Here is a 21,205-nt window from a genome sequence, read left to right on the forward strand (position 1 = left end):
TCTATTTTTATTTCTTGCTTTCTGCACTTTGCTTATAGCTTTAATCTGGCTCGATTGCTGTTTCGCGAAAACTCGCCTTCGATCCCCCACCATCGCCAACGCCTTGACGGTTGCTACTCTGGACGCCTCAGCTACATTCGCTTGACGCGGTTGCTGAGTTTCGAATCGCATTGCACAGCGATTCCATTATTTCGGGCTGGTCTCGAATTTTGGTCAATAAGCATCATTCCAATCATCTTTATTCCGTTCGGATCTGGGCTGCGCCTCGACCATTTCATTCAATCAATCAACATCAGTTACTTCAACTGAGTCAATCGACTCTTCGGTTCGCCCCAACAACTACCCACGGCCGTCGAGCGCCATCATTTCGACTGACCAAACGCGGTCACGTCACGGATTTCACAACACGCCAAGATGTACTCGCAACACTCCACAATGGCGCCTCAGAAGCCCGAAACTTTCATGTTGAGCACTGAGGCCCAGCAAGCTCTGCCTCACGATGCTCAAGTCGCTCTCCAGCAAGTCGACAACTTGAAGTACTTCCTCATCTCCGCCCCTGTCGACTGGCAACCTGATCAGTACATTCGCCGATTTCTGCTACCAACAGGTGAATACGTCTCATGCATTCTCTGGAACAACCTTTTCCACATTTCTGGCACAGACATTGTGAGATGCCTGTCCTTCCGTTTCCAGGCCTTTGGCCGACCTGTCAAGAACTCGAAGAAGTTCGAGGAAGGTATCTTTTCTGACTTGCGAAACCTCAAGTCTGGAACTGATGCTTCTCTGGAGGAGCCCAAGAGTGCCTTCCTTGACTTCCTCTACAAGAACAACTGCATTCGAACTCAGAAGAAGCAAAAGGTCTTTTACTGGTACAGTGTCCCCCATGACCGTCTGTTCCTTGACGCGCTGGAACGCGATCTCAAGAGGGAGAAGATGGGCCAGGAAGCTACCACCGTTGCTGTCAGCGAACCCGCGCTGTCTTTCCAGTACGACTCATCTCAGTCGCTCTACGAGCAACTGACAAAGGCTCAACAAGCCAACTCTTCGTCTTTCAGCGCCCAGCAATCTGCCTTCTCCCAGAGCCAGTCCACATCTCCAGTCATGCGAGCTATGGACTCGATGCCTCCTCCCCCGACAATGATGCCTCAGTCCATGCCCCCTTTGGCGGAGGGGATGGACGCAATGGTACCTTATGGAACGATGGCGGTGCCTCACCACATGCACCAAGCCGTGCCAGTGAAGAGGGAGCCTGATTTCACCCGTGTTCAGTACAACCAGAACGGTGTTCCTATCACGACCGGCCACCAGCGCCATGCTTCTATGCCCGCATATGCTCTCGAGTACTCGCCGGCTCCTTCATTCGTCTCCTCTCAGTACGAGGACTACAGCAACAGAGGAATCTCATTCGAACCCATCACACCTCCCCAGCAGGCCTTGGGTATCTCTGCTGAGCCCGCGTATATCGCCAATGAGGAGACTGGCTTGTACTCCGCCATCCCCGATCATATGGCTAGCATGAATGGCCTCAATGGCATGGTCCAGCTCCCCCCATCTAACTTGGCTGGTCCTCAGTTCTCTCGTCCCTATGGTACAAACAACGTCTACTCTGTGATCGAAGGTTCGCCGACATATAAGCAGAGAAGACGGCGTTCATCCATCCCCCCATCTATGTCGGCGATCGCGCCTCCTGCTGCTCCCTCACACCCAGCACACTCACACGTCCGTCGGCCTTCTGACTTGCGACGATCTGTCTCTGCTTCTGTTGGTCCTGTTGCCGAGGGTGATGAGTCCGCGGACAACTCCCCTCCTGGTTTGTCTTACAGCACTTCTGCTATGTCTGTGAACAGCCAGCACCACCAGAACATGTCTAGACATGGAACTCCCTTGTCCGCTGTTGAAGGAAGCCCCGCCACCCATTCCATGGGTATCCACCAAGACTTTCCTCACCTCGCTAGTGAGGAATACACTGGCGAGGGCTCCATGAACGATCAGCGACGATCAGTGCCAGCTCCCAACGGTGCTGTCCGACGTGCTCGTTCAGCCACTGTTATGGAAGTTGGTCCTTACCCTCAGAAGTCTCACTCATGCCCCATTCCCACATGTGGCCGTCTCTTCAAGCGTTTGGAGCACCTCAAGCGGTAAGCATATTCCCTTCGCGGGTGGCAGCTGGTTGCTAATATGATATTTAGACACGTTCGAACGCACACACAAGAGAGACCTTATGTCTGCCCCCACTGCAGCAAGGCCTTCTCCAGATCTGACAATTTGGCACAGTACGTTTCGTCCTACATATCCCAATGGCCCTTGCTAACCATACACCTAGACACAAGCGCACACACGGTCGTGAAGACGGCGGAGATGGCTCACTGCACCTGTCTGGTGATGAGGAGGAGGACTTCTCCGGTGATGACCATCTTGGCTCACTCGAAGAGGCCTCCCCTCACTCTGAAAATGCATATGTGACCGGCTCCCTGAACGCTGCCGCTCATGGCTCGACTCCTCCCTCAAGCAACGCACCCACACAAACGTTCAACAGTCTCGAAACCCTCAGCATGCCCATGACAATGAGCCAACCGGCTGCTATCAACGCTAGCGGCATGATGTAACGGCCCAATTATGTACGACTTTGTCATTTTATTTGCACAGATCATGACTACAAGGGATTTATGGCTTGAATTTTGGTGGCAATCTGCAACGGTATTTGCGTGCTCTCTGCTTGACTTTTTCCTTTGTTCATATTTTTATTACATTTTTCTTTTGGTTGGAAGCGCTCATTGGTGGTCCAAAATATGGCTTTGATAGACCTACGCTGTGATGGTGTAGGAGAAGCTCCTGATGAAAAGCTGTGAGCATCATGAAGACACCCATGCGTCGAGGGGTGTCAAAGTCCGCATCTATATATATCATAGTTGCTTCTTTGATGATTGTTAGAGTATTTAGATATCCTGTGTGGAGGCCAACGCTAGCGATCAAAAATGATCTACTGCTTGGTGAAATAGAAATGTTTACATTTGAATCAACTGCTCCTGCGACCTGGTATCTTGTGTTGATGAACTTTATACACATCAGTGGTCCTATCGCCTTCCTTTCCTGCCAAACGCATCTCTTCCTCCCTCTATGCTCTTGATATCCCTATCGCTCAAACGTAATTCAGCTCCTCTGAGCTTGCCAACTCCGGGCCGATCGACTGGCAGATCTCGGTTCCGGCCTTTGCCTCCCTTCTTTTTCCCAGTTTCTCGCTCCAGGATAATACCGTTCTCCTTAGCCTCTCTTCGACGTTTCGTCTCGCGTGCTTCTGCCGCAGCTACAATGCCCTTGCGCATGTTCATTGGCATCTTCTCCTGTTTGTGAAGGGAAACTTTGGATCCCAGGGCTTGAATGCGCATGTCTGTGGCCTTTTGACGAGTGCGGCCAGCAGCGAAGGCTTTTGGCTCAATGGCTGCACCAGAGGATGACATACTAGGGGCGAGGAGGTGCGATTCTGCGATAAGTCGACGGAGTTCAAGATCTTGGGCTAAAAGAGAGGGCGCGTCTTCTGGAAGTTCGTTTGAGGAGGATGAAGTAGCTGCAGGTGTCGGTTCGGATTTGGTGAATGTTTGGTCTGGAGGGCGTGAAGACTGGTTGTGTATGTTAGTTCAATAGCTCGTACCTCCTTGAAGGGCGCGATTTTACCATAAAAGCCTTTAATTCTCGTTTGGACATTGTGGCAGTCATTGCTGGTTGCTTTCCAGAATGGTCCACCACTTCTATTGCTGGAGGTTGCTCTTCCTCTTCCTCTTCTTCTGAATCGTCGCCCGATAGACCACCCCATTCATCTTCGTTCTCGATATCTTCCTCTCCATCGTTGTTGTCGTCGCTTCCTTCGCTATCGTCATCGTCGTCGCTTTCTTCGTCACGTTTTGTCTTTTTTGAACTGGGCTTGGGCTCTTTCGCATCGGGCAGTGGTGCGAATTGCGCCTCGAAATGTCGGCGGAAAATGGCAGCCGCATCTTCTTGCGAGATTTCAGGCTCAGGGTCTGCCTTTCGCTTGCCTAGAACAGCCATAGCGAGCGACTTGTATGTTTAGAGTGCGTTGTTGAGACGAAGAGTTGGATGGTTATGTTGAATGGAAATTTTCTGGCTATAGTTTTCAGCCTCGCATTTTCCTACAAGGCTGCCCCACTATGCGACTTACATGGCATTGGCTTCATAGATAGATAGGGATGTCGGTCTTCTGCATAAGATATTCGACGATAGTCCTAAAGTGATTGAAAATAACAATCGAAGGTGCTTGAAATGTCTGAGTGAGGGTGTATGGAGGTTCCAAGTGTATATTCTTTTTATGGAAGTCTCAAGTCTGTCAAATCAAATGTTTAGCCCATGGTATCATGCCTCTTGCGCCGGTATAAAAAGACTATAAAACTTTCCCAGCCAGTCTCGCCCGCCTCGAATCTTCCTCTCTTAATGCCTCGCTCTTCGCTAAAAAGTCTTCCCTGGCCATGTAAGAATCCTTTGATTTGCCAGCCAGCGCCAGCTCGTCCTTGATACCCTCTTTGTCCACATAGCCAGCCCAGTCCATGCGACTCTTCTCGACGACGTTGAGCTTTTTGGCCTGCGCTTCCTTGCCAGCCTTGATTCGCGCCGCCATTCCGAGGTTCAGGTCGGACCGCTGGGGCACGAGATCCATCTGAGGCTCAAAAGCCGATCGGAAAGCTTTTCTTGTAGCACGCTTTTCGGGACTATCGGTTGGAATTTCCTGACTTTGTGAAGCAAGGTAAAGCTTTGCCTCGGCTGAGTCGCGCGCGACAAGCTTTTCCTCTGTGTGGACCCGACCAGCGAAGTTATATGTTCGCTTGATGCGTATCATCGCTGAAGGATCTTCTGGGTCGGCTGCACCTGTTTCTTGTGCAACTGTATCTCCCTTCTTCTCTACGGAAGTGGCATTCGTTTCGGCATCATTGGGTTCGTCGACTTTGCTCCCCAGAGTGGGCTTGGCTATCATCTGTGCCCACAGCGCATCAACGTCGATAGTGACCGGCTCGTTGTTGGTGGCATATTTGCGTTCCTCTTTCCTGCAATTTAGGTCAGAAAAATGCATTGAGTATCTTGTACAAGTATAACTTACTCTGCGGCGCGCTGTCTCCGAGTCTTGATCAAACCACCCTCACCACCTTCATCGTCTTCTTGCACCCCTCTTGCTTCCGTCTTTTTACGACGCTTTTCACCTCTTCTTATGATTGCCTCATCACCCGAATTATCGTAGCCTGCATCAGCAGCATCCTCATCAGCTGCAGCAAGGGTCCTTTTCTTGGTAGCTCTGTCGCCTCCACCCTTTTCATCCTCTACATCAGATTGATCGGAAGCCTGGTTGGGCGCATCATCTGGAGCAAAGTCAGAGTCTTCCGAGGACGCATATTGTTCATCTTCGTCTAATAGCGGATCTGGTGGCATTTTTGCGTTGTGAATGTTGGTAGTTCGCGCCTGGAAAACCAGTCGCGTAACTACAAACTTAACGATCCGGTCTCGGTATCTGTCGCTGATGAGAAAGCGGGCCAAGGTGTGTGACCAATCACCTTCTTGCACTCAGCTGTAAGACAACAAAGTACGCACGACTGGATACAAATAAATACGTGATGAAAGGCAAATGATTGATTCTAGATAGCAGAAATGATCTTCAAGGTGAAATCGCGGGATCTCTGAAATATATTTGCGACTTATGACTTGACAAGTAGGATAATCACTACATATAGTAGGCAGCTCAGGGTGTCAGAGGAAATGATCGCTAAAAGCATAAGAGACGCAATAGTTTAGTCAGTTTATGCCAGCTTAGACCTGCTCTTAGGTTATTTATTTTGGCAACCTGCCTTAGAGGACAATTCTTCTGTTACCCACCTGGCAGCAATATGTTCTTGTCAAAAGACCCTTGACTTGGTGAATGTGTACTACTCAATTCGCCACACTTTGATAAAATCATGTTCCAATTTATTCATGATTTGCAGAGGCTTGGTTGTCAATGTATTGGTAGCGTGCAACGGAGTTACTGGTCATGATTCGTATCGTGTAAGTGGTCTACTTACAACTGCTCATGGAGTGAACGAAAGACGAGGAGGTATGATACTGGGTGTGATCTGACCAGAGGTAATCAACAAAAGACGGTTTGCTGCACTGAAAACTGTGTCTGACCTCTGTTTCGAACTCCACCTGGCGGTGTAAAGGATGTTCAAGCTCACGATGACATTTCACGATCCATAGCACTTGAGACATTAAGAACTTCAGCTGGGTAGACAAATTACTCAATGTTATGTGTTTCCTACACTGCATCGAAGCTCAATCTGTAGATAGACAGGGAACTCTGCCATCTTGTATAATTGACATTGGCTGAATACATACAATATGTAAAAAGGTTTCAATCGGATGCCGACTGCTTCGTGAGCTAATAATAAAAGAACCGGGGCGGTGGACAAACCCAACCAGCGCCGCCCAAAGCCAAGCTGCTGCTCAAACAAACCAGACCAGACCGCCCGCATGCCTGCCCTTCCTGCCTGTCTGCTGCCACATTCATTGATAAACCTTTCCCACCCTTCTTCTCCCCACCTAACCTCTTCCTTTCTTCTGCGCACTTCGACGGCCAGCAACCGAGCAATTCGCCATGAGTTCCGACGACGATTTCGAGATTGAGGTGCCCGACTTGGCGGCGGATGATCCCATGAGGGCATTCCTACCTACGTCTTTTGGGAAGAAGTCGAAAGAAGCCGATATCGCCGCCCAAATCGACAGAAGTCGCAGGACAGTGACTAGCAAAGCCCCGGAAGCCAGTGGCGGACAATCCCAGGAACCCAAGAGGAAGAATGATTCGAGCGACGATTCCGACAGCGACGACAGCGACGATTCCGACGACGAAGATGAATTTCCTGTATCACACGAACTTGTTCTCAAAACCCACGACCGCGCTGTGACTGCGGTTTCGCTCGACCCTGCAGGAGGGCGCTTAGCAACTGCTTCCACGGATTGCACAGTTAAACTCCACGACTTTGCCTCCATGACTCCTACTACTTTGAGAGCCTTCCGCTCAGTCGACCCATACGAACAAAAAGCGGCCTCTGCAAACTCCGAATCACACCCTGTGCATCGTATCGAATTCAATCCACACGCTGGAGGAGTTTTCCTCTGCGTCTCAGCGCACCCTCAAGCAAAGATCTTGTCTCGGGATGGCGATATTGTTACGGAATTCGTCAAGGGAGATATGTATCTTCGTGACATGAACAATACCAAGGGCCACATTTCCGAGATCACAACTGGAACATGGCATCCAACTGACAAGAATCTATGCGTTACCGCCGGTACCGATAGTACGTTGAGGATCTGGGACATCAACAACAAGCGATCGCAGAAGGATGTTGTTGTTTTCAAATCCAAGGCTGCTGGGTCCGCAGGTCGTACCAAGATGACCGCAGTCGCATGGGGATCTTCAGCCCAGGGAGGTAGCAACGTGCTTGTCGCTTCAGCTCTTGATGGCTCGCTGGTTATGTATAGCGGCAACAGTCCTTTCTCACGCCCTGCAGGAGAGATTCGCGATGCTCATAAGCCTCAGACTTGGACCAGCGGTATCGATATATCATCCGACGGTCGTATGGTGGTCACCAGGGGAGGCGACGATTTGATCAAATTATGGGACACCCGCAAGTTCACCAAGCCTCTCGTCACCGTATCCCATACATCAACTTCGGACCACTACTCAACAAGCAATATTAAATATGCGCCAAACTCGACAAGCATCATCACAGGCTCCGCTACAGGTCACCTTCACATCCTGAATCCCGGCAATTTGCGCGCGGAACATGTTACTCCAATAACGCCTGGATCGCCGCTTATCACAGTTGATTGGCACCCGAAGATTAATCAGATTATCACAGGTTCAGCTAACGCCGAAACTCACGTTTTGTACAACCCACAGATGTCGAGCAAAGGAGCTGTAGATGTCATGTCGCGAGCACCAAAGAAACGCCACATCGATGATAACCCTGAGTTCACGATGGATCAGTCGGTCGGTGTATCTGGAGATGCTATTATGGTACCAGGCGCCACAGCAGGTTCGAGAAAATCTGGCGTTACTGTATCTGGTCGGTCCAAGGATCCTCGACGCCCGCATATCCCTCAGCAGACCCCGATGGAAAAGAACGCACCCGACGAGAAGGCTATCGCAGAGAACATCCCTCTTGCGCGCATGCTGCACGAGGACCCTCGAGAAGCTTTGCTGAAGTATGCAGACAAAGCGCAGAGTAACCCGATGTTTACCAAAGCCTGGGCCCAAAATCAGCCTGAAACCCAATACGCAGACCTCAGCGATGAGGAAGATGGCCCTGACAAGAAGAGGCTCAAGAGGTGAGAGCACTAACGGTCAGTGGAAAGCTATGGGATTCAACACGTTTTCTTGGACGCGGGCAGACTATAAGCCCATAAGAGCATGATGCCTAACTCGTGTAACACTGCTATGTCTCTGTCATTCCATCACAGTATCCGGTCGCAGAGGCGTTGTCAACGCCTAGTTGCGGATCCTCTAGACCGAAGCGAGTAACACCGTTCAAGGGCAGGTATTTCCTTGCCATTTCGGCCTCGCATTGTCCTACTCCAAAAACGCCTATTCTGATAGCTGCCATGGGGCGTCCCAAGGGTATCACGTGCATGTAGTTTTAGTTGACCAATCCAAAGCGCGGATAATGATTACTTAATATAAAATTCATGGCTGCCTCAGGCGCACTAGTAGCCTACTGGGTCGCGGTCGCCTCTTGCAGGGGGGTCGTGCTGAAAAATACTGTGACCAAGCGACTCAGAACTGCACCAACCGTCACGCCGCATCTTGTCCAGCTGTGCCTTCACCACTCCCCATCATCAACTGGCGAGCGCGCGCATCCAAAAATTCGCCAGGGCCCCTTCAAACCATCGGCTCTCATCTCGAAAAACCACCAAATCCGTGTTGCACGCGATTTGCACACAACTCCGGTCTTCGGTACCGGTTTCCCAACGCGCCGTGTTGCCACATCGCATACTTTTCATTCTACTCAACCTTTCTTTGCAACTTGGAGTGTCCATCTCGTGCCTCCAGCAACCCATCTAGCCGCGTTTCCAATTTAAAGGTTGCGGTCCACCAAACCTGTCCCACGCGCTATCCACGACGTGTCGCCTACTTTTCGACGACGCTTCCTATAACTTTTTCAATCCATTGATTTTTTAACTTCGCCTTCGACGCGTTCATTCACGCCCCTGTTCTATTATTACATCCTATCTTCGCTTTCGCGACATCCAAGCTCGCTATACTACGCGCGACACTATCGTTTACATCTCTACGATATGCGATATAGGTAGCTGTAATTGCACAATCTAATCATTCGACTCAACCGTCACAGGGCCTCGCGGCACAGATCTCATTCACCATGGCATCGGTGCATGCATCCCCCGCTGTTCAGCATCCTGGCGCGCCAATGCCTGCTGGCGCGACTAAGCAGCAGGCGGAAGAAGTTTTCAGGGTACGGCCTTCTTAATCACCCTGCCCGGGTTTCTTACATGTTGTGGTTCCCAGTGCTGATCTATGATGTAGAAATTGAAGGCTATGAAGGAGCAAGGAATGTCCCCGACCGACCCCGAATACATCAAGGCCTCTCAGTTTTTGATGAACTTCCAACAACAGCATAATATGCGACGTACTCAGCAGCAGTTTATGCAGCAGCAACAAAAACAGCAGATGCAAAATGCGACAAATGGCGCGTCCACCAATGGGATGATGGCTGGTCGACCTCTTCCGCAAGGCTCACCACAGACAAGTCAACCTGCACCGAACACGCTTAACGCATCCGCAATGCCAAACCAAAGCTCCACTCCTGCTTCGGCTGGCACGTCCCCATCGACCGGCTCGTCTTCGAACCATTTCACCCAACAACAACTGGGGCTCTTGCGGCAGCAGATCCATGCCTTTAAGCTGCTTGGAAAGAATGCTGGCGTGTCATTACAGTTGCAACAGGCGATCTTCAACCAGCGCCAGCGTAGGCAAGCAGCCATCGCTGAATCTGCACAAGCAGCACCAACTTCAAAACATAGCCAGGCCGATTCCGAAACTAATAAGGACCACCAAAATGGGCCCGAGGCCGCAACAGAAGATGAGAGCTCAGAAATCCCCAAGGCGCATACGTTCAAGACGGTCAAGTCCCCATACGGCACAAGTATGATCCGGCCTGAAATCAAGTATTTTGACCACTCGCAGAGAAAGAACCGTTGGTTCATTCCTGGTGTGTTCCCCACAGGCATTGACTTCGACCACTTGCGATATGAGCGAGAAGTCGTTGTTTCGAACCGAATGAGGCAGCGCTATGCTGAGTTGAAGAACCTTCCCGGTGATTTGGCCCACTGGGATTCTTCGAAGGACGGTCAAGAGGCCGACGACTCTCTCAAGCGCAAAGCAATCATCGAGATGAAGAGTATTGCTTTGTATGCCAAGCAGCGAGCGCTTCGTGATAAGATCGGAAGGCAAATGATGCATTACGATAATCTCGCAATGACAACCAACCGATCCAGCTATCGCCGCATGAAGAAGCAGAATGTCCGTGAAGCTCGCATCACGGAGAAGCTTGAGAAGCAGCAACGTGATGCTCGTGAGAACCGCGAGAAGAAGAAGCACACAGATTTCCTTCGTGCGATCTACAACCACCGTCAAGAGATCCAGGAGTCGGCTTCCTCTCAACGTACCAAGTCGCACAAGCTCTCTCGTCTCATGTACCAACAACACTTCAACATTGAGAAGGAGGAGCAGAAGCGCATTGAGCGAACAGCCAAACAACGTCTGCAAGCTCTTAAGGCTAACGATGAAGAGGCATACCTCAAGCTTCTTGACCAGGCCAAAGATACTCGTATCACACACTTGCTCAAGCAGACCGATGGCTTCTTGCATCAGCTCGCCTCATCCGTCAAGGCACAGCAGCGCCAGGCTGCTGAACGATATGGCGACGGAGATGAGCTTCCTATGGAAGACAACAGCGATTATGACGAGGACGATGAGAGCAACAAGAAAATCGACTACTATGCTGTGGCCCATCGCATTCGCGAAGAGGTTACTGGACAAGCCGATATCCTTGTGGGCGGCAAGCTCAAGGAGTATCAGGTCAAGGGTCTGCAATGGATGATTTCGCTGTACAACAACAACCTTAACGGTATTTTGGCAGATGAAATGGGTCTTGGAAAAACCATTCAAACCATTAGTTTGATCACCTACCTGATCGAACGAAAACAGCAGCCCGGACCCTATCTTGTCATTGTGCCTCTCAGTACATTGACTAACTGGAACCTGGAATTTGAGCGATGGGCACCTTCTGTAAGCCGTATCGTTTACAAGGGACCTCCCAATGCCCGTAAGGTGCATCAGGATAGGATCCGACAAGGCGGGTTCCAGGTCTTGCTCACAACCTACGAATACATCATCAAAGACCGTCCTATTCTCAGCAAGATCAAGTGGTTCCACATGATTATCGACGAGGGTCACCGAATGAAGAACTCCAACTCTAAGCTAAGCTACACCATTCAGCAGTACTACCATACTCGTTTCAGGCTTATTCTCACTGGTACACCGCTGCAAAACAATCTGTCTGAGCTTTGGGCCATGCTTAACTTTGTTTTGCCGAACATCTTCAAATCTGCAACGACTTTCGATGAATGGTTCAACACTCCTTTTGCCAACACAGGTGGACAGGACAAGATGGAGCTCACAGAAGAAGAACAGATCCTTGTTATTAGGCGTCTCCACAAGGTTCTGAGACCATTCCTTCTGCGTCGTCTGAAGAAGGATGTCGAGAAGGATCTTCCCGACAAGACAGAGAAGGTCATCAAGTGCAAGTTCTCTGCGCTCCAATCCAAACTTTACAAACAGATGGTTACCCACAACAAGCTTGTCGTTAGTGACGGCAAGGGTGGCAAGACAGGTGCTCGTGGACTCAGCAACATGATTATGCAGCTGCGAAAGCTTTGCAACCATCCATTCGTGTTCGACGTTGTGGAAAATGTCATGAATCCTCTTAATATCAGTAATGATCTTTTGTGGCGAACAGCCGGCAAGTTTGAGTTGCTCGACAGAATCCTGCCCAAGTACCAAGCAACTGGTCATCGAGTTCTCATGTTCTTCCAGATGACAGCTATCATGGATATCATGGAAGACTACCTTCGTTATAGGCGAGTGGAATATCTTCGATTGGATGGTACGACCAAATCCGACGAGCGTTCCGACTTGCTTAGGGAATTCAATGCCCCAGACTCCAAGTACTTCATGTTCTTGCTTTCGACCCGTGCTGGTGGATTAGGTCTCAACTTGCAAACCGCCGATACGGTCATCATCTACGACTCTGACTGGAATCCCCATCAAGATTTGCAGGCTCAGGATCGTGCTCATCGTATTGGTCAGAAGAATGAAGTCCGAATCCTGCGACTCATCAGCTCCAACTCGGTTGAAGAAAAGATTCTCGAGCGAGCACGATTCAAGTTGGACATGGATGGAAAGGTCATTCAGGCCGGTCGTTTCGATAACAAGTCATCAGAAACCGATCGTGATGCCATGCTTCGAACCCTGCTGGAGACTGCCGACATGGCCGAATCTGGTGAACAGGATGAGATGGAGGACGAGGAGCTCAACATGCTGCTCGCACGTAGCGACGAAGAGATAACTGTCTTCCAAAAGCTGGACGAAGAGAGGATGAAGACCTCTCCCTACGGCACCGGAGTGGGCACCAAGCCTCGACTCATGGGTGAGGATGAATTGCCTGACATTTATTTGAACGAGGGCAACCCTATCTCAGATGAGACCGAGGATGTGGTACTGGGCCGTGGTGCTCGTGAGCGTACCAAGGTCAAGTACGACGATGGTCTCACTGAAGAGCAATGGCTCATGGCAGTGGATGACGACGACGATTCTCCTGAAGCGGCTGCTGCTCGTAAACAAGCTCGTAGGGACAGACGAGATAATAACAGATTGAAGAAATCTGCGATCTTGAACTCGATGGATGAATCACCTTCAGGCAGTAGAGCAAGCACCGAGGAAATCGAGACTCCCAAGAAGCGAGGACGCAAACCAGGCAGTAAGAACGAGAAACGCAAGGCTGAAGAGGGCAATGATGAGCCGCCTCCCAAGAAGCGACGTGGACCTCAAGGACGACCTAGCAAGGTTAGTCTTGAGTCACGACTACCGCCCCATCAGCGAGAAGTGCTACAGAAGAGTCTTCGTAATCTTTACGATGGTCTCATGGACTTGGAGGTGGACGATATCGAACCTCCTGAGGATGATGACTCGGACCCCGGCAAGCGTCTTATTATTGGACCCTTCATCAAGTTGCCACCCAAGCGCGATTATGCCGACTACTACCTCATTATCCAGAATCCCATCTGCATGAACCAGATTCAGACACGGATTAAAAAGGAGGAGTACACTTCATTGAGCGGAATGCGAAAAGACATCGAGCTGATGATCCGTAACTGCCAAACGTACAATGAGGACGGAAGCATTCTGTATCAGGATGCTAAGATCATGAACGTAAGTTTTCCTTGTTTCAATCATGTTTATCGACAGTGACTAATTTCAAATAGGAATTCTTCAACTCTAAGTACCAAGAAGAACTGGCAGCTCATCCTGAACTTCAGGAACTTGAAGAAGGGGCCAAGGACGGTTCAGTGGCGCCCTCTGGCAGCGGCGGCACACCTCAACCTGGCGGCACTCGCATCAAGTTGATTTCAAGTAGCGCAAAAGAAGCAAACGGCGGCAGTACTGCCGCACAAAGCGACGAGGAATGAAGGACGTGTTATTGAGAAAGCACCAGACCCTTACCTTAATCCGGAAGGGTCGCAAAAGGACCTCTGAATTTGCATCGCCGTGGAGGCGATTGTTTGATGATATATGCAATGGCGTTGGGCAGGACAGGTGTCACTAAAGAAATATGCGGTCGAGAGCAGAAGAAGCGAAGAAAGAAGGAAGGAAGGAAATAGTGGAAACCAATACCATAAAGAAGCATGATCCGGAGCTCTTTGATGGGTTTGCCAGATAATGGCTTTGGAGTACGTCGAGCCTGCAAAGGGACGGCGCAACTGCATTCAATGTTTAGATAAATTAGTAGGATGTATTTTAATAGAAGCTTGACATTTTGTCACTTTCATTTTATTTCTATCAGCATAATTAGAAACAGTTCTGAAGTGATGTTGTGTGAGTTCTTGTAGATGCCTGTTTGACAGACAGTTCAAGTCACATCAAGCAAGTCAGGTGTCTGAGGTTGGTCTTTGCTCTACTCATCTCAGTTCCTACTGTTAAACTTAGAACTGTCCTTATTCGCCACACGTTCAACACCACAAACAAGCATAAACCTCGAGTGACATTTCGTTTTTTTTTGCTATATCCGGTTAGATGGAAAAGACTTCACGATGAAGAAGACTTTACTTCTTTGTTTTATTCATGGCTTCAAGGTACGTTTGCCCCTCCCCCGCCTTGTCATGGTCATAGCGATTGTCTTAATCAGCCATAACTGACGTTGATCAAGGGCGGCGAGGACACTTTTGGCGTCGACTATCAGTTCACCAAGGATTTGCGCGACTTGGTGAGAGAGGCTCTGCCAAAGATCAATGTTGAGGCGATTGTTTATCCCAAGTATGAGACTCGTGGAGATCTGGGCAGCTGTGTGAGTCGCTTTCGTGACTGGTATGTATCCATCCGATGCTCGTATCTCAACAATATCCATTAATATCATTGCTCCTAGGCTACAGAATAAAGTCATCGACATGGAAGTGGCAGCCGGTACTCCATCGCCCACAATAGAGCCTTCAGTACGCACCATTCTCATCGGCCACTCCATGGGTGGCATCGTGGCGGCTGAGATGCTTATCGGCTTGGCCTCTGAGAAGCCCATCTACACAGAAGACGGCATTCAAAAGTCTGAGACACCTAGCTTCAATTCTCTAATGTTTCCCTATATCCAGGGTGTCCTCGCCTTTGATACTCCCTATTTAGGCATTTCTCCTGGTGTAGTAGCACATGGCGCAGAGGATCAGTATCAAACTGCTTCACAAGCTATGGGTGCCATCTCACAGCTCAGCGGACTCGGGGCATCGCTCTGGGGCGCCAAACAAGCTGCTTCGCCTTCTACAACTCCCGCTCTTCCTAAGACAGCTGGCGCTTTGCCCGCCCCTTCAGGATCTGGTGGTAGTCAGTGGCAGAGATGGGGTAAGATGGCCATGTACGCCGGCGCTGCTGGGGCTGTGGCTGCAGGAGGGGCAGCTGCATGGATGAAGCGTGACCAACTGGGCGAGGGCTGGTCCTGGGCGTCTTCACACCTTGAGTTCGTGGGGTGTCTCGCTCGAGGAGAAGAGCTCCGCAAACGGGTTGCCTGTCTTCTCCAACTCCGCCAGGAGCTTGACGTTGGGTTTGCGAATTTGTACACTCGTCTTGGCAAGGCGGCATCAGCGAAGCAGGTCAACGTCGTCGGGACAGTTCTGGGTCAAGACAGGACATTCTGCAACCTACCTAAGAAGCAGCCCGGAGGAGTGTGGAGGGAAGCTATCAACGACAAGGCGACAGACGAGGCTGGAGCACACATGAGTGAGTTCAGACACGATGTGAAGAGTCGATTGATATACTAACGAAAACGCAGACATGTTTACTCCAAGAGAGAACCCAGGATACAATAAGTTGACTCAGGATGCTACCGGAGTGATTCACAGCTGGCTGCAGAACGACTGGTATGAGACAAGTGCCGAAGAACCGCTTTTGTTAAAGGAGGCATCACCACCTGAGGACAAGCCTCCAGCTGAGGATAAGCCTGCGACTAAAGATGCGGACATGGAGGAGGCTATTTAACATGTTTTTCTTTTTAATTAGATGGTTCCCCTAGACTATGTATTACACCAAGGTAGTATTTCACGGGACGGGGTAGATGGCCTACATCATCATCCCAATGGTCAGTCAACTGACCTGACCATCTTTTTCAACCTCCCTTTTATGTATCGTTCATGAAATCCAATTATTGAGCCTTTTGGCCCTGTGCCTTCAAGTTGCGCATAACCTTGCGTCTCTGGGCCATCATGTGCGAGTACAAGACATAAGATCCTATATACAGTCAGTTTAAGTCTCAAGATCTAGAATCTCCAAACTTACCAGGAACGTAGATGGCCAAGATAGCCTGCAGAGCATACTTGTACAGCTCATTGAGGTGGCCAGCAGGTGCGGTAGCCAACCAGATGAGCCAGCATTCGCTGAAGATACCAACAGGGTAGAGCACAAAAAAGGTGTTGTAGCGCAACCAAGTAAGAAACTTGGGCTGAAGACCGGATAGCGAGAGAGCGAAGAAGGAGTAGCGGATGATCTCGGTAACGGACCAGGCGATGAGCATGGACGAGTAGAAAGGCGAGAGAGCGAGGAAGGGGAACATGTCGACGACGGCCCAGACGAGGAGGAAGCGCGAGGAGACTTGCATAAGCGTAGTGAACAGAGGAGCGCGAACGACGCCTGCGTAAGAAGTATATATCAGTATAATATTCCAACTTTAGAGGGACAATAGAAGTAGATCATACCGAGCAGCGAGTGCATCACCTCCAAACCAGCCAAAGTCTGCGTCCACTTTGTGAACTCGCCAACATTGGGGTAAACATACTCAGGTCCATGAAGACCAAGCAGCATGACAGTGCGACCGAGCACGACAGACCATAGCAGAGCCGAGACGGAGTTATAGAAGATCAGATAGGCCTTGTTAGCGGATGAGGCTGGCTTCAGGGGCCGCTTGGTCGCGGCAGCAGCGTCGGCAGCCATTGTTGTCGAGTTTTGAGAAGTATGGAGCGGATGTACAAAGGCGGTAAGAGTCAGAGTTGATCGGAAGGATATCAATTGGGCGAAAGGTTGGAGTTTTGTATATGTAAAGATATTCAAGATGGAAAATAGATGTTGAGGAGACCATTTTACTTTCGAGGTAGCTAGCTTCCCGATTTGGCTTAACGTCATGCTGTCAGTGGTTTTGGTGGGGACCAGGGGACGGGATAGGGGAGTTTCTTGCTGTAATTCAGGTACAGCCAATGCTGTTCTTTCTATCCGTATTCTACCTTGTAAAGATATAGCATGGATTCAGGGTAAAGACACGCCGCTTTTTATATGTAATTCTAACGATTTAATTGAAGGCTTTAACTATTCCAATTATAGTGAGACTTTACTATAATTGCCGCTGATACAAGAGCCAGAGATGCTGACCATGCATATCCCAACAAATCGAGGTATCTCTATAGTAATCACAAGGCATCATATCATGTAAGTGAGCAGACAAATAAATCATTTTATTACCATAGAAATTGAAGAAAAAGCTCGGATCGGCTCAATCAGTACGTAGCAGTCAATCTTTGAACAAGATAATCACCACTGTTGATACCCTCATACTTCTTATCCTTCTCCGTTCCAAAAGTCCCCGGAATAGCCTCGATAAAGCTCTTGAAGTTGGGATTGCAAAAGTATCTGCCAACAAATTAGTCTATGTCTTCATAGTGATTCATATACTCACGCAATACTGTAGCGAGGTGGATAAGACTCAGCCTCTTTCTGAGGAGGCTCGACGACTCTGTGAATAGTACTCTTGATCATATCATTGCTCCATCTAGCGAGCAGATCACCAGCATTAACAACAACTGTTCCTTCGATCGGTGTTGCATCAACAAAGTGACCCGTTGGGCTCTTGACTTGTAGTCCACCTCGAGCGTCTTGAAATAGCAGAGTGATAGAACCATAGTCCTGGCTTGTTAGTTATGTGATGCTAGAAGTAGCAAGAGTCACTTACACTATGCTCCCCAGCTCTGACAGTACCTGGATTCATCTTGAAAACATTAGACTGAACAGCAGGATAATGCAACAGCCTCAGCGTATTATCCCCAACATCAACAAACCCATCAAAGAAACTATCATCAAGGCCCATACCCACGGCGATAGCTTTCATAACCTCCACATGCAACTGACGACACTGCTCAAAGAACCCAAGCATATCCTTTCGAAAGCCTACCATATTGCCACTCTCTTCAAGCCACTGATTCGGATGTCCAGCTTCGTTTTCACGACCTATCTCAAGACTCTCTTTTATATCCGGCAGAGCAGCGCGCACTTTCTCAACTTCGGCTGTGTCCATGAGTTGAGTAACTTTCTCCCGGCCGGGAGCTGAGTAGCCTCTGTTGGCTTCCGGTGTTGTCCAGACGACTTTCATCTTAGTCTCATCAGGTTGGTCGAACCAACGGGCAGACAGATCGAATGCATGTTTTAGATCTTCGGGGGATATGGGATGGTTCTTGAGGTAGATGAAGCCAGCGGTTTTGAAGCCGTGAAGAATAGCATTTGCAGTGTCGTTACGTTCTGAAGGAGATCCGGCAAGGAAGCGGGAGAAATCAATAAGCTTTAGATAAAGCAATGTCAATTGGGTAGGAACTATTGTCATCAACTGGGCCGACCTACAGGGATTGACAGACCCTCCTTGCTCACAGCAAGATCTGAAGCCATGATACGAGTTGATGCAGTCTCTAGGTTTCGATATCTGGCTAAAAGAGACGAATTGAAATATGCTTAAGGATTGCAGCATCAAGACAAAGTCATGTTACGAGAAGCTATAGTTTCGCCGCTATACTGCGGCATCATCCGGTTATATACAACCGTTACAGAAAGCTTCTAACACAAGCTGATAAGCGTGGCGCCGCCAATGTACCACTCCCAACAGTCGCTGATAAGCTGTATCTAGACGATAGGACATACATAATCAGGCTGTGAAGTGTGATAACGATCATGAATGCGGGGTAATTCATGCGCGTCTCTCAAGTTGGGCAACGCAACCTGTTGATCTGCAACGTTGCGGCTTGTCCCGCGAGATAATGAGGGTGTACTGAAGCTGTGCCACGGCTTGTCCCGCCAGGTAGTCGTGGAGGGGCTGGGAAGGTCTAAGCTGTTGTTTACCTTGCGCTTTGCATCTTCTCACGAGACTCCCATCCAGTCTCAAACTCTCATATCCAATACAGTCAGCCTTTTTACCATCTAAGCGGCATGTCGTCCTCCTCAGCACGCGTGGTCGACATCCACACGCACATGTACCCTCCCTCTTACATACAAATTCTGGAATCCCGTTCAAAGATCCCCCTCGTTCGCAAGTTTTCTCAAGCATCCGATCCTAGGCTCATCCTTCTAGAGGCAGAAGTCAAGGCTTTGGAAGAAGCAACAAAGGATCCTGAAGCCAAACCACCTGGTCGACCTCTGACATCTCACTATGCATCGCTCGCCCAAAAGATACACTTCATGGATACGCATAAGATTGACATCTCTGTCATATCTCTAGCGAATCCATGGCTAGACTTTCTAACCTCGTCCGAGTCTGGTCCGATAGCAGAGTCTGTCAATCAAGAGTTCTCGCGCATGTGCGGTAAGCATCCAGGAAGGCTCTTCTTCTTCGGCACACTGCCCTTGACAGCGAGCCTGGAAACCGTCTTAGGATGCATAGAGTACCTCCGGACACTCAAATATTGCAGAGGTGTCATCTTGGGCACTTCAGGGCTTGGAAAAGGCTTAGATGATCCAGATCTCCTACCCATTTTCGAGGCCCTCGCACAAACACAACTGACAGTGTTCCTGCATCCTCACTACGGCCTGCCAAATGATGTCTGGGGCCCTCGAGCAAGCGCCGAATATGGCCACGTCCTCCCCTTAGCTCTGGGTTTTCCTATGGAGACGACAATTGCTGTTACCAGGATGTACTTGGCAGGTGTGTTTGACAAAATACCGAAGCTGCGCATGATTCTGGCACACAGTGGCGGAACGCTTCCTTTCCTTGCTGGCAGAATTGAAAGCTGCATCATGCATGATGGGCACCTTCTCCGAGAAGGAAAGCTTGGAAAAGACCGTCGAACAGTGTGGGACGTGCTGAAAGAGCAGATATATCTCGATGCCGTCATTTATTCTGAAGTTGGCCTCAAAGCGGCCATCCAGGCCAGCGGTGCGGACAGACTCATGTTTGGCACCGATCACCCCTTCTTTCCACCTCTTACAAGTGACGAGCAGGGTGAATGGGAGAGTGTGAGTCTCAACGCAGAGGCTGTTGCTCGTGCAGTTGGACAAGGCACAGGGGACTGCGAGAACGTCATGGGAATGAATGCCGTCAAGATATTGCGACTTGACAGTGAATCATGATTCTAAATGCATGGTATTAGCATAAGATAGAAACGCCATCCAGGCGTACAGACAATGCTACCGACCTAACTCCAATTCCTTTTCCATAAAACACTCCATTTCATGAAACAGATGCCTGCTCGGCGAAGCGGACTTCAGCCTGGTGAATCCTCGTCTTTGCTTCGAGTAGGCCCTGCTCCGCTTGTTGATATTCTTCTGGTGTTGCCTGGTTCTGTTGTAGATTTTTGACTGCTTGGACAGCACGTAGCTTGTCACAAACCAACTCCCAGTAAAGCTTTTGTTCTGTGCCGAAATCGACCGAGTAATCTCCTGGTACGTTCATGGCACCGTTGACTGGGCCAGGCGCTGGCTTGCCATCAGTAGTCTCTGCAGCCATTCGCGACTTGCGCAGAAACTTCTCCCTCGCCTCATCCTGCTTCTTTTTCTCCTTCTTTTCCTTCAGACGCCGTCTTGCTTCGGCCAAATCCTCGACTTCTTGTGCAGCGGCGGCTTGACGCTGTTCCTCCTCCTCGCGCAAACGCCTCTGTTCAACCAGTCGTGCTCTTTCCTTCTCAATCTCGTCCTTCTCCCGTTGCTCTTTCTCCTCGCGCTGAACCTTCCAAGCGTTCTCTCGAGCCTCAAGATCGTCGACTAGCGCCTTGCGCTTCTTGTCCATAGCCTCGCGCTCTTGTTTTCGTAGGAGTGCAGCCTTGATGGCGCTATCGTAGGCGCCTCGCGCCCCAGGGTCGGAGAGAATATCGCGGGCGCGTTCGAACTTTTCCCATACTGCTGCATCGAAATTGTCGCCTGCTTTATCGGGATGGTACTTTAGAGAGCGCTTTCGCCATGCGCGGTGAATCTCTTCTTTGGGGGTGAGGGCATCGACACCGAGAAGTTCGTAAAGGTCTTCATCTTTGGAGGCATATTCCTGCGCATATTGCAGCAGGTCGGCTGCTTTTGAGTCTGACATGTTGGATCGCGGATGTGATGAGTGGCCTGTGTATTTTGGCCAGAGAATGCGAGTCGAGAAGAGAAGTTAAAGAT

At 49.7% G+C, this 21,205-nt stretch overlaps 10 protein-coding genes across 10 annotated transcripts; 5 read left to right on the forward strand and 5 right to left on the reverse strand.

Moving 5' to 3' along the window:
• The first annotated feature begins 226 nt into the window (after positions 1-226).
• Positions 227-2,840, forward strand: B0J16DRAFT_93906 (STE like transcription factor-domain-containing protein). Its single transcript, XM_046134710.1, has 3 exons — positions 227-2,138; positions 2,190-2,273; positions 2,324-2,840. The coding sequence occupies exons 1-3, from the start codon at positions 415-417 to the stop codon at positions 2,604-2,606; spliced, it is 2,091 nt and encodes a 696-aa protein (XP_045984340.1). The 5' UTR covers positions 227-414; the 3' UTR covers positions 2,607-2,840.
• Positions 2,841-2,937: 97 nt separating this feature from the next.
• B0J16DRAFT_337152 (uncharacterized protein) lies at positions 2,938-4,106 on the reverse strand. The gene is made up of 2 exons (XM_046127319.1): positions 3,673-4,106; positions 2,938-3,617 (listed from the first exon to the last, which is right to left on the reverse strand). The coding sequence occupies exons 1-2, from the start codon at positions 4,042-4,044 to the stop codon at positions 3,075-3,077; spliced, it is 915 nt and encodes a 304-aa protein (XP_045984341.1). The 5' UTR covers positions 4,045-4,106; the 3' UTR covers positions 2,938-3,074.
• Positions 4,107-4,221: 115 nt separating this feature from the next.
• On the reverse strand, positions 4,222-5,464 carry B0J16DRAFT_337154 (SWR1-complex protein 5). The gene is made up of 2 exons (XM_046127320.1): positions 5,105-5,464; positions 4,222-5,051 (listed from the first exon to the last, which is right to left on the reverse strand). Exons 1-2 carry the CDS (start codon positions 5,428-5,430, stop codon positions 4,394-4,396), a joined length of 984 nt encoding a protein of 327 aa, XP_045984342.1. The 5' UTR covers positions 5,431-5,464; the 3' UTR covers positions 4,222-4,393.
• A 1,012-nt stretch (positions 5,465-6,476) lies between these two features.
• On the forward strand, positions 6,477-8,799 carry B0J16DRAFT_337156 (WD40-repeat-containing domain protein). Its single transcript, XM_046127321.1, has one exon. The coding sequence runs from the start codon at positions 6,629-6,631 to the stop codon at positions 8,363-8,365; it is 1,737 nt and encodes a 578-aa protein (XP_045984343.1). The 5' UTR covers positions 6,477-6,628; the 3' UTR covers positions 8,366-8,799.
• A 462-nt stretch (positions 8,800-9,261) lies between these two features.
• On the forward strand, positions 9,262-13,812 carry B0J16DRAFT_93956 (SNF2 family N-terminal domain-containing protein). Its single transcript, XM_046134711.1, has 3 exons — positions 9,262-9,503; positions 9,575-13,540; positions 13,594-13,812. The coding sequence occupies exons 1-3, from the start codon at positions 9,411-9,413 to the stop codon at positions 13,795-13,797; spliced, it is 4,263 nt and encodes a 1,420-aa protein (XP_045984344.1). The 5' UTR covers positions 9,262-9,410; the 3' UTR covers positions 13,798-13,812.
• Positions 13,813-14,330: 518 nt separating this feature from the next.
• On the forward strand, positions 14,331-16,100 carry B0J16DRAFT_93965 (uncharacterized protein). Its single transcript, XM_046134712.1, has 4 exons — positions 14,331-14,460; positions 14,535-14,692; positions 14,751-15,589; positions 15,642-16,100. The coding sequence occupies exons 1-4, from the start codon at positions 14,419-14,421 to the stop codon at positions 15,845-15,847; spliced, it is 1,245 nt and encodes a 414-aa protein (XP_045984345.1). The 5' UTR covers positions 14,331-14,418; the 3' UTR covers positions 15,848-16,100.
• On the reverse strand, positions 16,011-16,795 carry B0J16DRAFT_382314 (tyrosine phosphatase-like protein; the record flags this gene model as incomplete). Its single annotated transcript, XM_046131228.1, has 3 exons — positions 16,011-16,096; positions 16,145-16,495; positions 16,561-16,795. 3 exons carry the CDS (start codon positions 16,793-16,795, stop codon positions 16,011-16,013), a joined length of 672 nt encoding a protein of 223 aa, XP_045984346.1.
• Positions 16,796-17,273: 478 nt separating this feature from the next.
• On the reverse strand, positions 17,274-18,778 carry B0J16DRAFT_93977 (uncharacterized protein). The gene is made up of 4 exons (XM_046134713.1): positions 18,467-18,778; positions 17,805-18,407; positions 17,532-17,758; positions 17,274-17,485 (listed from the first exon to the last, which is right to left on the reverse strand). The coding sequence occupies exons 1-4, from the start codon at positions 18,509-18,511 to the stop codon at positions 17,353-17,355; spliced, it is 1,008 nt and encodes a 335-aa protein (XP_045984347.1). The 5' UTR covers positions 18,512-18,778; the 3' UTR covers positions 17,274-17,352.
• Positions 18,779-20,232, forward strand: B0J16DRAFT_93981 (uncharacterized protein). Its single transcript, XM_046134714.1, has one exon. It carries the CDS (start codon positions 19,046-19,048, stop codon positions 20,180-20,182), a length of 1,137 nt encoding a protein of 378 aa, XP_045984348.1. The 5' UTR covers positions 18,779-19,045; the 3' UTR covers positions 20,183-20,232.
• Positions 20,229-21,189, reverse strand: B0J16DRAFT_337162 (uncharacterized protein). The gene has a single exon (XM_046127322.1). It carries the CDS (start codon positions 21,129-21,131, stop codon positions 20,283-20,285), a length of 849 nt encoding a protein of 282 aa, XP_045984349.1. The 5' UTR covers positions 21,132-21,189; the 3' UTR covers positions 20,229-20,282.
• Positions 21,190-21,205: the final 16 nt, after the last annotated feature.

This window comes from Fusarium flagelliforme, assembly GCF_020744385.1.
Source record: "Fusarium flagelliforme strain FIESC 12 MPI-CAGE-AA-0113 chromosome Unknown B0J16scaffold_3, whole genome shotgun sequence".
Classification (NCBI taxonomy): domain Eukaryota; kingdom Fungi; phylum Ascomycota; class Sordariomycetes; order Hypocreales; family Nectriaceae; genus Fusarium; species Fusarium flagelliforme.

Excerpts from the sequence above, each read along its gene's own strand:
- B0J16DRAFT_93906 (XM_046134710.1), top strand. The coding sequence starts at position 415 with ATGTACTCGCAACACTCCACAATGGCGCCTCAGAAGCCCGAAACTTTC. Across the intron at positions 2,139-2,189 it reads CGTTTGGAGCACCTCAAGCG|ACACGTTCGAACGCACACAC; the intron begins GTAAGCATATTC and ends TATGATATTTAG. Across the intron at positions 2,274-2,323 it reads AGATCTGACAATTTGGCACA|ACACAAGCGCACACACGGTC; the intron begins GTACGTTTCGTC and ends CCATACACCTAG.
- B0J16DRAFT_337152 (XM_046127319.1), bottom strand. The coding sequence starts at position 4,044 with ATGGCTGTTCTAGGCAAGCGAAAGGCAGACCCTGAGCCTGAAATCTCG. Across the intron at positions 3,618-3,672 it reads GAGAATTAAAGGCTTTTATG|TCTTCACGCCCTCCAGACCA; the intron begins GTAAAATCGCGC and ends ATACACAACCAG.
- B0J16DRAFT_337154 (XM_046127320.1), bottom strand. The coding sequence starts at position 5,430 with ATGCCACCAGATCCGCTATTAGACGAAGATGAACAATATGCGTCCTCG. Across the intron at positions 5,052-5,104 it reads CGGAGACAGCGCGCCGCAGA|GAAAGAGGAACGCAAATATG; the intron begins GTAAGTTATACT and ends CCTAAATTGCAG.
- B0J16DRAFT_337156 (XM_046127321.1), top strand. The coding sequence starts at position 6,629 with ATGAGTTCCGACGACGATTTCGAGATTGAGGTGCCCGACTTGGCGGCG.
- B0J16DRAFT_93956 (XM_046134711.1), top strand. The coding sequence starts at position 9,411 with ATGGCATCGGTGCATGCATCCCCCGCTGTTCAGCATCCTGGCGCGCCA. Across the intron at positions 9,504-9,574 it reads AGGCGGAAGAAGTTTTCAGG|AAATTGAAGGCTATGAAGGA; the intron begins GTACGGCCTTCT and ends TCTATGATGTAG. Across the intron at positions 13,541-13,593 it reads AGGATGCTAAGATCATGAAC|GAATTCTTCAACTCTAAGTA; the intron begins GTAAGTTTTCCT and ends AATTTCAAATAG.
- B0J16DRAFT_93965 (XM_046134712.1), top strand. The coding sequence starts at position 14,419 with ATGAAGAAGACTTTACTTCTTTGTTTTATTCATGGCTTCAAG. Across the intron at positions 14,461-14,534 it reads GTTTTATTCATGGCTTCAAG|GGCGGCGAGGACACTTTTGG; the intron begins GTACGTTTGCCC and ends ACGTTGATCAAG. Across the intron at positions 15,590-15,641 it reads CGAGGCTGGAGCACACATGA|ACATGTTTACTCCAAGAGAG; the intron begins GTGAGTTCAGAC and ends ACGAAAACGCAG.
- B0J16DRAFT_93977 (XM_046134713.1), bottom strand. The coding sequence starts at position 18,511 with ATGGCTTCAGATCTTGCTGTGAGCAAGGAGGGTCTGTCAATCCCT. Across the intron at positions 17,759-17,804 it reads TCAGAGCTGGGGAGCATAGT|GACTATGGTTCTATCACTCT; the intron begins GTAAGTGACTCT and ends CTAACAAGCCAG. Across the intron at positions 17,486-17,531 it reads CCACCTCGCTACAGTATTGC|ATACTTTTGCAATCCCAACT; the intron begins GTGAGTATATGA and ends ATTTGTTGGCAG.
- B0J16DRAFT_93981 (XM_046134714.1), top strand. The coding sequence starts at position 19,046 with ATGTCGTCCTCCTCAGCACGCGTGGTCGACATCCACACGCACATGTAC.
- B0J16DRAFT_337162 (XM_046127322.1), bottom strand. The coding sequence starts at position 21,131 with ATGTCAGACTCAAAAGCAGCCGACCTGCTGCAATATGCGCAGGAATAT.